Source organism: Lissotriton helveticus, chromosome 7 (genome assembly GCF_964261635.1).
Source record: "Lissotriton helveticus chromosome 7, aLisHel1.1, whole genome shotgun sequence".
Lineage (NCBI taxonomy): Eukaryota > Metazoa > Chordata > Amphibia > Caudata > Salamandridae > Lissotriton > Lissotriton helveticus.
The window spans coordinates 1,862,199,942-1,862,214,824 of record NC_136068.1 but is presented as its reverse complement, the minus strand read 5'-3'; the positions used below and the strand labels follow the sequence as shown (position 1 = coordinate 1,862,214,824).

The 14,883-nt window shown below is 45.0% G+C and overlaps 1 protein-coding gene across 1 annotated transcript; it reads left to right on the top strand.

Moving 5' to 3' along the window:
- Positions 1–11,482: 11,482 nt before the first annotated feature.
- LOC144767798 (olfactory receptor 5V1-like) lies at positions 11,483–12,409 on the top strand. Its single transcript, XM_078651177.1, has one exon. It carries the CDS (start codon positions 11,483–11,485, stop codon positions 12,407–12,409), a length of 927 nt encoding a protein of 308 aa, XP_078507303.1.
- The last annotated feature ends 2,474 nt before the right edge of the window (positions 12,410–14,883 follow it).

The following is a 14,883-nucleotide window of genomic DNA, read 5'->3' as shown; positions in this document are numbered from 1 at the left end:
AGTGGTGCTGGGATGAGATGGTGGAGAAGTACAGTTCCTTTTCCTGGAGATCTGGAAGCCAATGATTCTAAAAGAGGAGGTTTGTTCTCAGAAGGAAGTTCAACTTCCTGTTCTGCTTCAGCATCAGGAAAATGTACTAATGCTGGTTACAGCTGCAGTCCACTTGTTCTGTTTTCTGAAACAATTATGTATTACTTTGTGAAAAGGACAAATCCAATTCAACATCACTACTCATCGGTGTCAACCCTGATTACAGTGGCTGCCTCACTGACAGATATGGTCCCAGGCTTAGGTGGATGTGGTGCTGTTGATGCAGGAGTGCTGCTCTCAGCTTGCTTCCCAGAGGCCAGTGTGGCAGACACACAATGTGCTGGTCCAAAAATGATTTACGGCAACATGCCACTGATGGGAAGGATCTTCTTCTCACTGATCACTTTTTTGGAAGTATTTTTCTTTGAGGCCGTCTTAAAGCTCTGAGTTGGCAGTTGCACCAAGCTGTATGAGAGGAAGTCATTGGATGACTGACGTCTGACTGCACAGGCCTTCTGTTTGGCAGTACTGCTGGTGATGTCTATTCTCTTGTCTTGTGCACCTAAAAGCAAATAAGCAAGAAAAACATTTAGTGTGAAACGTGGCATGGTTTGCAGCTTTTATTAGTACAGACAAAGGCAATATTAGTGTGGTTCTTTTTTCGTATTAGGTAATCACTTTAAAGTCAAACCACATCACCATTCCACAATTCCCCATCAGACTAACACCCAATATACAGAATGATAGAGCTCTTTCCTTTATGTTCATATATTCTAAAGGAGACACCTGTGGCACTCATGGAACTAAAAGAGTAAAAAGAATAGGAATCTTTAAAAAATGGAGGTTAGTGTGCGCCTATGGTAGGCACTGTTGTCCAGGGAGTAACAGAATATTAATAACTATCATGACACAAATGAATGATTCTAGAGCCTAAAGTGCACCCCAGCCGGGTGTCCACCAGGGGGAAATTCAATTATATAACTAAAAACTGAATGCTGTTGCGCGGCTGTGCACCTATGGTTGGATGGATGGATGGATGTATGGATGGATGATGGACCGACTAAGGGAAAATGTGAAAAATTTATTTACAATAAAAAAATAACAATTACAAAAAATGAGAATAAAAAATTCAAATTGAAATGTAAAAAAAAACATTTAAATAAAAAATGTAGTTAAAAAAACATAAACTAAGTATAATTATCATCAAGCATATTATTAAACTGCTAACTAATTATTCCATGCAGGCCTATGACAAAGGCATACTTGCAGAACGCACAAAAAAGTTGCCTGCCAGTGCCAAACGGTCAGCAACAACATTGAGCAAGAAGGCATGGGGAACAAATAAAGACATGCAGGACTATGGCAAAAACAAACTGGCTGCCTTCACAAAATGGTCACCAGCCACATGGTCACAACAACACGCAGAAGGCCTGGAAAACAAAGAACACATGCAGGCCTATGACAAAAGCAAACTGGCTTGCTACACAAAATGGCCACTAGAACCATGTTCACACAACAACGACCCGCAAGAAGGCATGGCAACAATAGGAACCAAATGCAGGCTGGCTACACAAAATGCCCACCAGCCACATGGTCACAACAACCAGCAAGGAAGCATGGCCACAACAAAGAACACATTTAGGCCTATGGCAAAAGCACACTGGCTGCATACGCAAAATGGCCATTAGCCACATAACACATACAGGCCTATGGACACTAACTATACAAAAATGCCCCCGGCCATATGGCATGGGGAACAAAGACAAATGGTGGCCTATGGGAAAAACACTCACACATTGGTCAGCCAAAAAAAGCATGTCAACATAGAAAGAATATCATTAATTCAGCAATGCCGAAAATGAAAATGAACTGGGCTACAACATTTTACAACAACGCACATCATCCAAAGGCATCAAATATAATTATCCCACCTATATACTGTTTGCAGAAAAAAACTTACAATACCCCCAAAGAAACACATTTTGTAATTTAACCCAATTCCCTCCATGGCCAAAATGATGGCTTAATTAACAGACAACACAGAAACATTTGTTTGATGCACCCATGACGATTACTGGGTCTACTGGCTGGAAGGGCCATTGGCAAACTAGGCCACATAGTGGATTGAATGAATATTGCAAATGTATCAAAAACATGGAGAACATGTACTAAACTGTGCATAACTTTTCCTTTACAATGAAGAGCTATTACATGCAAAAAAATAACTAGGCCCCTACTGAAACTGCAGGTCACCCACCACAATAGAAAAAACACCCTTATACACTAGTTTTCAACTTGTAAAATCACAAATATAAAGTACGTAAATCCAATGGTATATATGTGCAGCAGACAAGGAGAGTGTTCCTTCCAGCTCCAAATCACAAGGAAAAGTGCCAAGGAGATGGACAAAGAACTGGGAGGTGTCTGCTGGATAGGAACAAGAAGGTGGAGGCTCTTGGGCTTTCCCTTCCTATTGGAAAAAAAATAGTTTAAATGTAGGCTTCTCGCACACAAAAGCATGACTCCACTGGTGCACAAAAGCTGCTCAAGTGGTTCATTTGTAATCAGCACTACATAGCCAGAAGCAGTTCAAACTAGCACAAAGTATCATGGGAGATCTCTAGCAGGCCGAGATTGCTCATGAGCCCCAAAACATATCTTTAGCATGTGAAAGGAACAAAAATCTTCTTCACACCCAGGAAGACAGAATTCAGGAACTCCGTGCTCCTCCGTGAAGTGCGGAGTAGCCAAATTCCACAAACTCCATGAGTGGAGCAGAGTTGTATGCCCCGGCCTAGAGAAGGACCCTCACCCACATGGATTCACATCTGCTCAGCAAGAGTGGTGACCAGAAGCCACAATGGACTGAAAGTTTTGCTGAATTCACAGGGTGGTGGACCCTCCTGAAGCCACCATCATTGGGTAACAGGCTACATCTAATCCTGTTATGATCCCAGATGTACCCAAATATAGGCCTAGGTAGTTGCATTACCGTTTACCTACATTGGTCCTATCTTGCTCTACATAAAGGCTCTGGTGCTGACCTCTTACCTAGTTAGATGATCCATTTATTATGCATGAGGGTTCTTAGTGTCACAGCAGGATTACCATATTGTGCATAATAACTCGGTTTCAAAAGTCACCACTATCGTCATCTTTGGCCAACAGGCCCAGAGTACCATGACACATCTAGGTAGTACCCCTGTGTTAGACCTGTCAGCCCTAGGGTGGTCTTTCCCTATTTTTTTCGCCCTTGCCTCGTTTTTCTCACCTTCTTTTTCGTTGGCCCTTAGGTCTCTTTACACCTTTCCATGGCCAATCCATGTTAAGGTGCAGGTGCTCTCTACTCCAAACATGGCTGCCACTGACCCCTGCTACTGCAGCGTGGTCTTTTTAGGTGCACTCTAGTAGCCAGGAGCTGGCTGGAACCCTTAAACAATGTAGCAATGCCAGCCTGCCCATAGCTAGAATGAGGGAAGCTCCTGGAACCTTCTAGAACAGGGGAGGTGACACCAACTGCTACTGCCTACTGCCAACTGTCGCTATATAAGGAAAGGGAGGGAAACTTCTAGTCAGTTGGGGCATCACTGGCCTGGGGAACCCACGCAGGAGATTTAGGCGGGAGGGCCTAGTCAGGAACTTATGCCACTGGGAGTGACAGGATTTAGGTGCTGCCTCTTAAGCTGAGTGAGGTGTCCTAGACTAGCCCCCTGATCTGGCACAGCGGTAGGGGAACCCAGGGACCCTCTTCAGTGACCTGAGGAAACTCATCCAGCCTCCAACTCAAGCCACCCCACTCTCTTCAAGAAACCATCACATAAGGGCGCAGAACCATCCAAGCGCCGAGAAGACTACTTGCCCTTCAACCAGAGACTGCTGGGGGATCGACCAGGTACTGGACTGTGCTGTCCTGCACACTCCCTGCCTCCATCTGGGCCTACCTTGCCCTGCCTGTCTCCCCCTGACTGACTTCCTCTGCTTTCCACCCTGCCTGCATTACTGGCTGCATGACTTGAAAAGCGCTGCAACTTGTCCCCGTTTCAAGCGCTGTGTCAGAGACTGCCTTCCTGTCAAGAGCTGCTGTAAATTGCCACTCACGCGCTTGACTGCTCTCACGCTGATGCCCCGTGTGAGCGCTGACTGAATTGGCCCCCTAGCGCTTTGAGAACTGAGCGCGCTGGTCAGGGTGACTCACCGCTGCGGCCCGGAGCCATTGGCGCCCTCCTGTAGTGCCTAGGAATCCCCACTGGTGGCCGCGGCGGCAGCGCCATTATTGCGCCCACTTAATGTCTCAGTGGATGAGTGTGTTGTGTAGCTACTTTACACGTAAGCCCCTGGTTGCCTTCCTGCTCGAGCCAAGCTACCCTCGGAGAACTGGTAGTCCCAGTTCTTACACCCTGAGGGTACCTTTTGGGTATATAAGTACCACATATTCACCTGGAAAACCATAGGAGAAGCTTCCATGCTGACATGAGACGCTGAAGTCCCTGCATGCAGACACTCTAGCACGCAGTGGTGTGACATCCCTTGTGGGGTGTCCAGATCAAGACCAAGACGGGGTCCTTCATTCTCTCCTATCAGGCAATGGGGTTGGCTCTTTCCTAGGGGGATTCTTGGCTGTGCACCTACATACATGCTAGGTACACTTAGATACATATAGTTAGTGTTTGCATCTTAGAAGTATGCATGATTACTTCCTTGTATCTATATTCCTGCATATATTCACTGTTTTAGCACCATGGTACAATTCTACCTTTTATTTCCTCTGTCGGTGTTCGTAATGGTATATATCTGTTTCTGTCTCATGGTAGTTGCAGCACATGTTTTTTTATACTAGAATGACGCTGGTTCAATAAATGCTCATTGAAAAGGTCTCTACCATTTATTCTGTGTATCTCTCTGAGACAAAGTGAACACGAGTGACCGAGTGAAAAATACTGTACTGTTTCCACGATCCCTGAGGGGTCAGTGTTGTCATGTTCGATAGATGCCAGAAACTATTCACTCCTTGGTAATGTTGGGGGGTTATAGTAGCACTGTAAGCTAGCTGGGCTACAGGCGAACATATCCTTTGGGGGTGTCTGGAATCAGTCTGGACACCAAACCCTTGGTTTATGTTGTCTAAACGAGCAGATCCTATATAGATTTGTCAGAACTACATGAGCATATCCTATATAGATTTGTCAGACCTACACGACAATCCTTAGACCCAACATTTGGCATATGGCAAGCTAGGACATTTACCTAGATGCCCTGACATATTGCCTATTATATGTGTCAGAGCTAAATTGTCGCAAGGCAGACCCAGAGTATATCCCACAGTTAGTCATTACTTCCATAGTGAACACACTAAAGAAAGGTGAGGTTTGGGTAGAACGCTTTTTCTCCTGAATGAACCAACATGGATAACCACGTTTCACCGTGAGAGTTACACATAGGGTAAGCACTTGGACCTTTGAGAGGGCGCATGAGGTCCACATATGCTTTGGGTGTGATATGGGGCCACCACCTTGATCCTATTTTTAACCTAATGTTGTTGGTTTCTTAACACTGATAGTATCTGAAAGAAGTAAGAGGGGATATTTGACATAGGGTGGAATTCGGACTTTAGGGAAAATTTGGATCTTGGAGAGTAGATGCAGCTTATACTTATGCACAGAGGAGCAGTAGTTTTCAATACTTCTTCACTGGACATATTGTTGCTATCTTTTGTCCCCCAACCTGATACATGACAGGTGCTGAGCAACAACACTTCGCGCACTTCCTGCTACTTTTAAAAATTGTAATTTGAATCGCCGAGCACTGGTGCCTGAGACTGCTTTGCTTTTAAAGGAAAATCCCTCACTTACCCGCACTCCTGCAACCGCTGACACCCGGCTCCCCGCGCCTCCCCGGTCCACCACGGGATTCTCCCGATTGATGTGGAGGGAGGAGCGGAATTGCACAACACTACCGGGTTAGAGTGGAGGAGGGCGCAACGCCATTGGATACCACATAAAAACAGAAGCTCACTCACTCGCGCTGCTGACACGCGCTAAGCAACAACACATCGCCGCACTTCCCGGTACTTTTAAAAATTGTAATTTGAATCGCCAAGCACTGCTGCCTGAGATTGCTTTGCTTTGAAAGGAAATTCCCCCACTTACCCGCACGCCTACACCCGCTGTTACCCGGCTCCCCGCGCCTTCCCGGTCCACCAAGGGATTCTCCAGATTGATGTGGAGGGAGGAGCGGAATTGCACAACACCAACGCAATGCCATTGGATGACTGCTCTGGCCACATCCATATAACTAGATGCTCTTCACTACGTGCGATGCTGGCGCGCCGGCGGTGCGCCGAAGGCGCACCAAAGGCAAGCCCGTCTGCGCCCGTCCGCAGCCGGCCGTTGCCAGGGGCCACAACCCCTGCACGTTCACCATCCCACCTTAGGACATACAGTTCGAACTTGCTGCGGAAACTCCTGCCTTATGTCACTCTTCATGGGACCCAGCGGCCAATACACCTCATGCCCACATTGCAGGGTTCAATTCCATCTCAGCCCCCCACCAAAAAACAACATGTATCTTTTAAATTGCAGGTCTCTCCCAAAACACTCTTTGGAAATTTCCATGCTGCTAGAGGAGCTAAACCCCGATGTTCTGTTTTTGACAGAAACCTGGATGCACACAGACTCAGAGCCAGATATCATCCGTGCCCTCCCCCAAGGCAATCAAATCCTACACAGCGACCACAACAGCGGGAGGGTGGCAGGCCTAGCAGTTATCTATAAAGACTGCTACGGATGTCGTAGCACCCCAACCCCATACCAGATTGTGAAAGTCTCCCCTTTACCATAGATTTCTCCCCCACTAGCACCTTCTGAGGAGTACTCTTATACCATCCACCTGGCAACCCAGGACAATTTACCAACACCCTCCCACCCATCATAGCTAGCCTAGCATTTAGCCCATCCAACTTTACCCTTCTAGGGGATCTAAACATTCATTTTGATGACTCTACAGAACTTATCGCTTCAGAACTACCCTCCAGCCTCTCAGATCTTCAGCTCACACAGTTAGTACTCAAAACAACCCATACAAAGGTCATCTTCGAGAACCCATCTTTAGTAATAGCCTAGATCTTCTAGTCGGGAACCCCCTCCCCCTTCCATGGACGGACCATTTCCTTATACCTCTGTCCTGCCTCACCCAAAATTCACAGTCTCCCCAGCCCCCAGTAATGCACAGAGAACGTAACTGGACAAACCTCTCCACAACCAAATGGGTGGCAAGTCTTGAAACCCTCAAACCACCTAGTAACCCCGACCCTACTCTGGCCAACAAGAACTACAACACATGGATCTCTGAGTCACTTGACTCTGTGCTCCCTGTCAGGTGTCCTAACCCCAAACGCAGCAAGGCGGCTGCCCCCTGGTACTCAGGAGAACTACGGGAACTGAAACGTACTTGCAAAAAGATGGAACGGAGATGGCGTCTTGACTACTCTCCCTTCAGGAAATCAGAATACAGAGCAGCCATTAAAACCTATAAGGACAGAATCAAATGCACGCAGTCGTCCCTTTTTGAGGAAAAAATCGCTGAGGCAGCCTCAAAACCCAAGGAAATTTACCGCATAGCAAAAACCCTCCTGCAACTTCCAGAAAAACCCCGAGACCCCTCAAATGCTCAAACCCGCTGTAACAATTTGGCAGATTTCCTTCTTCATAAAATCGAAACAATCTACACTTCCTTCTCTCATCCTGTGACTCCACCCCGGACACCTTTCAATCCAGAGCCCAAGCATTCAGCCACACTTAACCATTTCCCCCTCCTAGACACTTCTACACTTGAATCCATTATGCACCAGGTCAAGTCTGGCTCCCCCAATGCCCCAGCACCACCTCGCACTTCACTACAAGTCACTAGCCACATTCTACCTACCATCCTGGAACTACTTAATGCCTCTTTATCCTCTTGCATCGTACCACTTCCATGGAAACGAGCCATGGTCAAAGCTCTCCTCAAAAAACCCAATCTGGAACCAAACAACCCCACCAACTATCGACCCATTTCACTGCTGCCGTGGCTTAGTAAAATCCTGGAAAAGCATGCCAACACTGTGTTAACTGAGTTCCTGGAAACCAACAATCTCCTAGACTCCAATCAGACGGGATTCCGCCCCCTACATGGGACTGAAACCGCCCTGATCGCAGTGACGGAGGAGGCCAGGAGAATTTTAGATCAGGGAGGCTCCTCAGCTATCATCCTCCTCGACCTAAGTGCCGCCTTCGACACTGTGAGTCACAACATCCTCCTACACCGACTTAGCAGTAAGGGAATATCAGAGACGGCAATCATCTGGCTCAGGTCCTTCCTCTCCAATCGCTCCTTCCAGGTTTTTGAGGGTGACTTTGTTTCCCCTAGCAAGCCTCTCGCCTGCGGGGTGCCGCAGGGCTCCTCCCTGAGCCCTACATTATTCAATCTTTATATGAGCCCCCTAGCCAAGATCGTCTGCCCTTTTGGAGTGAAGATTGTCGCCTACGCGGACGATACTCAGCTTGTGGTGGCTCTCAACCCCACACAAGCCACACCTAGCTGTCGGAAAAACTGCCTGGAAGCAGTCACTGAATGGATGACATCTTCCTGCCTCAAAATGAATGGGGCCAAAACGGAGCTCATGCTCCTTGGGAGTCCCATCTATAGCACCATCGATCCATTCTGGCCCCCTGCCTCGGACCAGCCCCTGTGCACAAAGACACGATCAAAAGCCTGGGCATTTGGCTCGACAAATCCCTTAATTTCAACTACCAAGCAGCCAAACTGTCAGCCACCTGTTTTGGGCTGCTCAGGTATCTGCAAAAAACCCTTCCTCTGCTGCCTTTCCATGCCAGACAGATAATGGTCCAGGGCTTGATCCTATCTCATCTGGACTTCGGGAACGCCCTTTATCTAGGCCCACCCCAGACAACTTTTAACAAGTTGCAGATCATTCAAAACTGCGCAGCCAGAACCCTTCTCCAGATCCCCCGCCGAGTCCCGGTCAAATCCAGACTAAAGGACCTCCACTGGCTTCCAGTGAGGAAAAGGGTCGAATTTAAAGCAATGTGCATTGCCCACCATGCTTTCTGGAAGACAGGCGCCACCATTAACCAAACTCTGATAACAGCCTATCACCCAAACAGACAGCTCAGATACGGATCTTCTTTTCTGGCCGTAACACCGAGGTTCAAGAGAGCAAGATGTGGAGGCCGCTCGTTCTCCCTCAACTCGGCCAGACTCTGGAACTTCCTCCCCATCCATCCCAGATCTGAGCCCAAACTAACCACCTTCCGCAAACTCTTAAAAACCCTGCTTTTCAACAAACCAGAATAGCCTGAACTGTAGTGTACTCAGCCCGATGTCTGCAGCGCTAGGACGCCTGAGGGTAGCTACCACGCTTTACAAATGCTCTTTTCATTTCTTTTCATTTCACTATCAGGCTCACCTAGTCCTGTGTACAGAGCTGGAGCTACTCTCAAAATCAGATGACATGTGCTAAAAGTGGGTTGGGGTAACGTTTTGGACAAAGTCGTAATTTTTTCCTGTCAAACAGATTTCCGCTTGAACCACTGGGGATGAAATAGAGGTTGTTTTGTTGTTTTGTTGTTAAGGCCTTTTTGATTAATGCATTCTGACATTTAGGCTGCAGCAAGTTCTAACAAATGGATTACATTTTAACCTGGTTATGTTGTTTCACTTTGTACGTCCATAATTTAGGGCCCAGTTATTGGCTGGCAGCTAGCTACTTCATCACAAACAAGACATATATCCAGCCTGCCTCATCAAGTTGCATTATATCCTAATGCCTATAATAATGGGAACTGTTTATCTGTCATGTTTGTGATGGAGTACCCATCTGACAAACTCTAAATCAGGTGCTTAGATCTTTTATTTTTACTACGTTATACATTAAAGTCTGGCATGGTTTGGTGTGCACTCACTAGCTGGTTGCTGTCCTCTTTATAAAGGAATAATCTTGAGTGCCTGTTTTACACTCGGGTGCAGTTCAACTCTGATTACAATACAGGTGATAAGTGTCACAACCCACATTCTTTGATGCTGCACAGGAGGCATCTGAACACAATGACCTTGCTTTGAGTATAAACCATGTAAGAGGCTGAATATTAACATGAAAATGATCTGTGGTATTAGATCATCTCAAAATGTAACTTTCAATGTGCCATGAACGAAAGATTATTCTTTATAAAAAGGGCAATTCAGTACATGTACAATCTCAGTTCTGTTCTTTAGTGAGCTCACTCTTCATTGAAAAGATGCCTAGCAGCTCCCCCTACCCACTCACAGCCAACACAGAAGGGACTATGCTCCTCCCAGGAACCTACACAATTCAAAATAGTGGTCAAACATCCCTTGGTGTAGCTTGCTTCAGTCCCCCCAGCTATGGCTGTATTAAATCAATGCCAACACTCACCAATCTAAATTATGCTGCAGTATCTTATGATACTTCTGCCATCACATCAAGGATTCTCCACTTAGTTTACCTAAGTGTAAATAACACCAAGGGCACAAGTAGACAACATCCAGCAGGAGGGCTGGGCACTGTGTGAATAATAATTGTGCAACTGTTTTGAGATAGTTGTGTGAGATGAGTGGAGTGGTGTGGCTCACTGGTTAGAGGCGTCAGACTTGTAAGCAGAGAACGGCCCGGGACCAGGGTTCAATTCCCGACGCGGTAGGATCTTGGACCAGGGTCAACGGACTTGATAATTCTCGCCTCAGTGCCTACTCTAACCAGGGAACACACTCGGCAACTCTGGGCATTAAGCTTGCCTCATCTCTACAACGGCCCCCAGACGCCGGGGATGCCTGGTTTCACCCTGGAGATACCCAGAAAGGGACCATCTAACACGGAAAACCAGGACAGGTTCCCCAGAGGTCTACAGCGCCAGGACACTCGGTTAGAGTAACAGTGCGCTTTACAAGTATCCCACATTTACATTTATGTGTTCATGGCTGGTTTTATGTTAAAATATGTGTGTAGGCTCTTTACACGTAATTGTGTCATTGCAAAAATGCTTATGGCCAATTGCTACAGTCTAACTAATAATATGTTTTATGAATTATTGAGTAACTATTTTCAGGTGGTTGGGTGGCAGATAATTGTGTCCTTCGAGATCGGATTAAAAAGCTAGAAGTGCAACATACCACCTAAACATAAATATGTTCTTTTCAAATATAAATCATCCATATCTAATCACCTGGTCCATTAGAAAAATAGGATGAGTTATAATTGCATACTATAACAAGGGTCTTTGTCAATTGACAATTCAAAACTTGTTCTCTTTCAGAAATTTAATTTGTGTCTAATATTTTACCCAATCCTCTCAGCACAATGCATTGCATATTCACAACATGTCTCTTTGTTTGCTGCTTATACTAGGATACCACCCTGCAGGAGTCCAACACTAGACACATGAAAGAAGAAAATCAGACTTGGGCGAAATCCTTTTTTATTCTGGGATTTGGGGGTCGTCAAGAGCTGCAAATTCTTCTTTTTATTTGCTTTCTGCTCATTTATCTTGTAACTCTGGTTGGAAACCTGCTTATTGTAACCATTGTCTGTACTAATACATACCTGCAAACACCTATGTATTTCTTCCTCACAAACTTGTCATGTCTAGACATCATTTGCACAACAATTGTTTTTCCAAAAATACTGGCCAGCTTCATTTTGGGTGGCACATATGTTTCTCATTCAAAATGTCTTCTACAAATGTATGGCTTCAATGGCGTGCTGTCTACAGAACTCAATCTCCTGGCAGTCATGGCTTTAGACCGCTATGTGGCCATTTGCAATCCACTACGCTACTCAAGCATCATGAATAAGAATCTGTGTGTCTTATTGGCTGCAGGAACATGGCTGTTTGGACTTCTAGATGTAATACCACACACTGTACTCATATCTAGGCTTTCCTTCTGTGGGTCCCACACTATCAACCACTTCTTCTGTGATGTGACAGCTTTATTGAAACTTTCATGCACAAGTACTCAAAGTATTGAGATGCTTTCCTACGTGCTTGGTCCTGTAAAAGCAGTGGTGCCTTGTGGTCTCATTGCTGCATCTTACATTTACATCATCTCTTCTATCTTGAAAATACAGTCCACAGAGGGAAGGCAAAAGGCTTTCTCCACGTGTGCCTCTCACCTCACTGTGGTTATCTTATACTATGGGTCTCTCTGTTTTACCTACATGCAACCAACATCAGCATACTCAAAATACAATAACAAATACATGTCTTTGTCATATATTGCTGTTACTCCACTATGTAACCCCATCATATATAGTCTGAAAAACACAGAGTTTAAAAAAGCATTGGGGAAAAGTAAGAATATGGCATAAAATGTTAAACCTGAAATATATCTGTTTAATTTTTCATGGTCAGAACGGGTAAAGACTGTTAATACCCAATAGTTGTTACTAATGGCCATTCCACGTGCTTTAATATTGATCCATTTGTTTGGGTCCCTTTGCTTTTGAAATAGGATTTTGTTTAAAGAATGAAGGGGCATATTACCAACGAGTACCGATATTTATCGCTAACTAGGCTTTGCAACGATTTTTTTATCGCTAAGCATCGCCGGAAATTATCGCTGAGATAACTTGCTATTAGCAATGTTTATCTCAGAAGTGATAAAAATCCTTGCGCTAACTACCAAATGAGAGATTATCGCTGGAAAACCAATGATAATCTCTCGAAGTTTGGCGTTAGCTTGATGATAGAGGCTCACAAACTTAGCCATGATATCCACCTTCCATAGGATATCATGGCTAAGTCAGGAAAATACCAGGTGTAAAAAAAGCAGTGCTAACCGCGATTAGCGCTGCTTTTTTTTTAACACTAACAGGGTTAGCGATATCCTTGATAATAGGAGATATGTCGCTTAACAACATTTCGCCTATTATTTTTCTCTGGAACGCCCCCTTTGCATCTCATTAGAGATGCAAGGGGAAGCGTAGAGAAAAAGGGTGCTAACATGCGAATTTGCGTGTTAGCACCCTGTTGCTGATAGGGAGATCATTTTATCTTCGCTTTCTTGGCTTTTAAAGCCAAAAAAGCAGAGATAAATCCCTTGATAATATGCCCCGAATTTCTTTACGAATTTTTCTTCCTCAAGCATACAATAAAAGTATTACATCTGTTTAGTATATCTCAAATAGGTTTTTTCATGTTTTTTTTCCTTTAAACGCGGAGCAACTTTAGGACTCAGGGCACAAAAGTAACTTTACATCAAAAAAAGTTTATGTTTAATTTTATGCTCCCACATTAAGGAAAGTTAGGTTTGGAGAACGTTTTAGCACAATGAAGTCAGAAAAAGACATTCTGGTACTGAAGATAAAAGTGCACTTGGCCATATTCACAACTAAGCATTGTGCCATTTTTGCTAACAAAAAAGACTGCCTACAGAACATTCTCTGACTCTTTGCATACATTAAAACACTAATTAGTTCTTTTGAGTGCCGGCTAGAGCAAGCTAGCTGGAGTGTTTTCAGAAACATGTGCACCATTTTGAGATTTTTGGTTTCTTCCCTTATATGGCTGTGAAAAGTGCTATGTGAGGGAGAGGTGTGGTGCAGCGTCCAAGGCGGATGGCGGTTCGATCGCCGACGGCAGCTCAGCCCAGCAACATGACTCTCTGGGCAATAGCTTGCCTAATCTCCCTGGCGGCCCCCAGTGCCTTGAGACCCTGAGGGCTGATTAGTTTGTGCTGTACTACCAGATTTTTACCTGTTGGGCATAGCTCTTTCCGCAGGTTCAGCCCCGAACTCTGGGCCTCATTAGTGAGATTTTGGCACAGGGCAGCGCCGCAAGGAATTTTGCTGCACTGTCCGGAATCAAAAGAAAAGGACATGGAAGCCCATTCTAGGTGAGCACAGGGGAAAAGGACAGCAATGCACCGGTTTACAACCATTACAACAAAACTTTTACCACGCAGTGCTGTTACAACGCAGGTTTTACCACGCATACCATTACAACGCATTACACTAGGGGGCGCTCTAGGATAGGGAATACGTTTAATTTACTATCCAACACCTTCCCTACTATCCATGGGGACTGGAGTTGGAATAGTAAATTAAACTATTCACTATCCAGCACCCCCAAGTGTAATGCGTTGTAATGGTATGCGTTGTAAAACCTGCCTTGTAACAGCATGCGTGGTAAAAGCATGCGTTGTAACGTCATACATTCCAATGCACCATATCTCATAGATACGGAGAATCGTTGTCCACTTCCCCAGCGCTGACGCAGAATGGGCTGCCATGCCCCAACGCAGACCCCTAGAGCTATAGTTCAAGGGTGTCCGTGTTGTATAGGTGATTGTTTTTGCATTGTATGGGTGATTGTTTTTGTGCAGGGAAGGGCACCTTCCTGCACAAAAACAATCATGAGAGGTGTTTTCCTCTTTTTATGAGTGCTGCAGAATGTTTTATGAATTATTGAGTTACTATTTTCAGGTGGTTGGGCAGCACATGATTTTATCCTTCAAGATAGGATGAAAAAGCAAGAAGTGCAACATACCACCTAAAAATAAATATGTTCTTTTCAAATATAAATCATGTAAATCTAATCACCTGGTTCATAAGAAAAATAGGATGAAATCTAAGCAAAGTCACAATTGCATACTATTACAAGGGTCTTGGTGCCTTTGTCAATTGACAATTTAAAACTGGTTCTCTTCCAGAAATGTTATTTGTGTCTATTATTTTACCCAATCCTCTCAGCACAATGCATTGCATATTCACAATATGTCTCTTTCTTTGCTGCTTATACTAGGATACCACCCTGCAGGAGTCCAACGCTAGACAAATAAAAG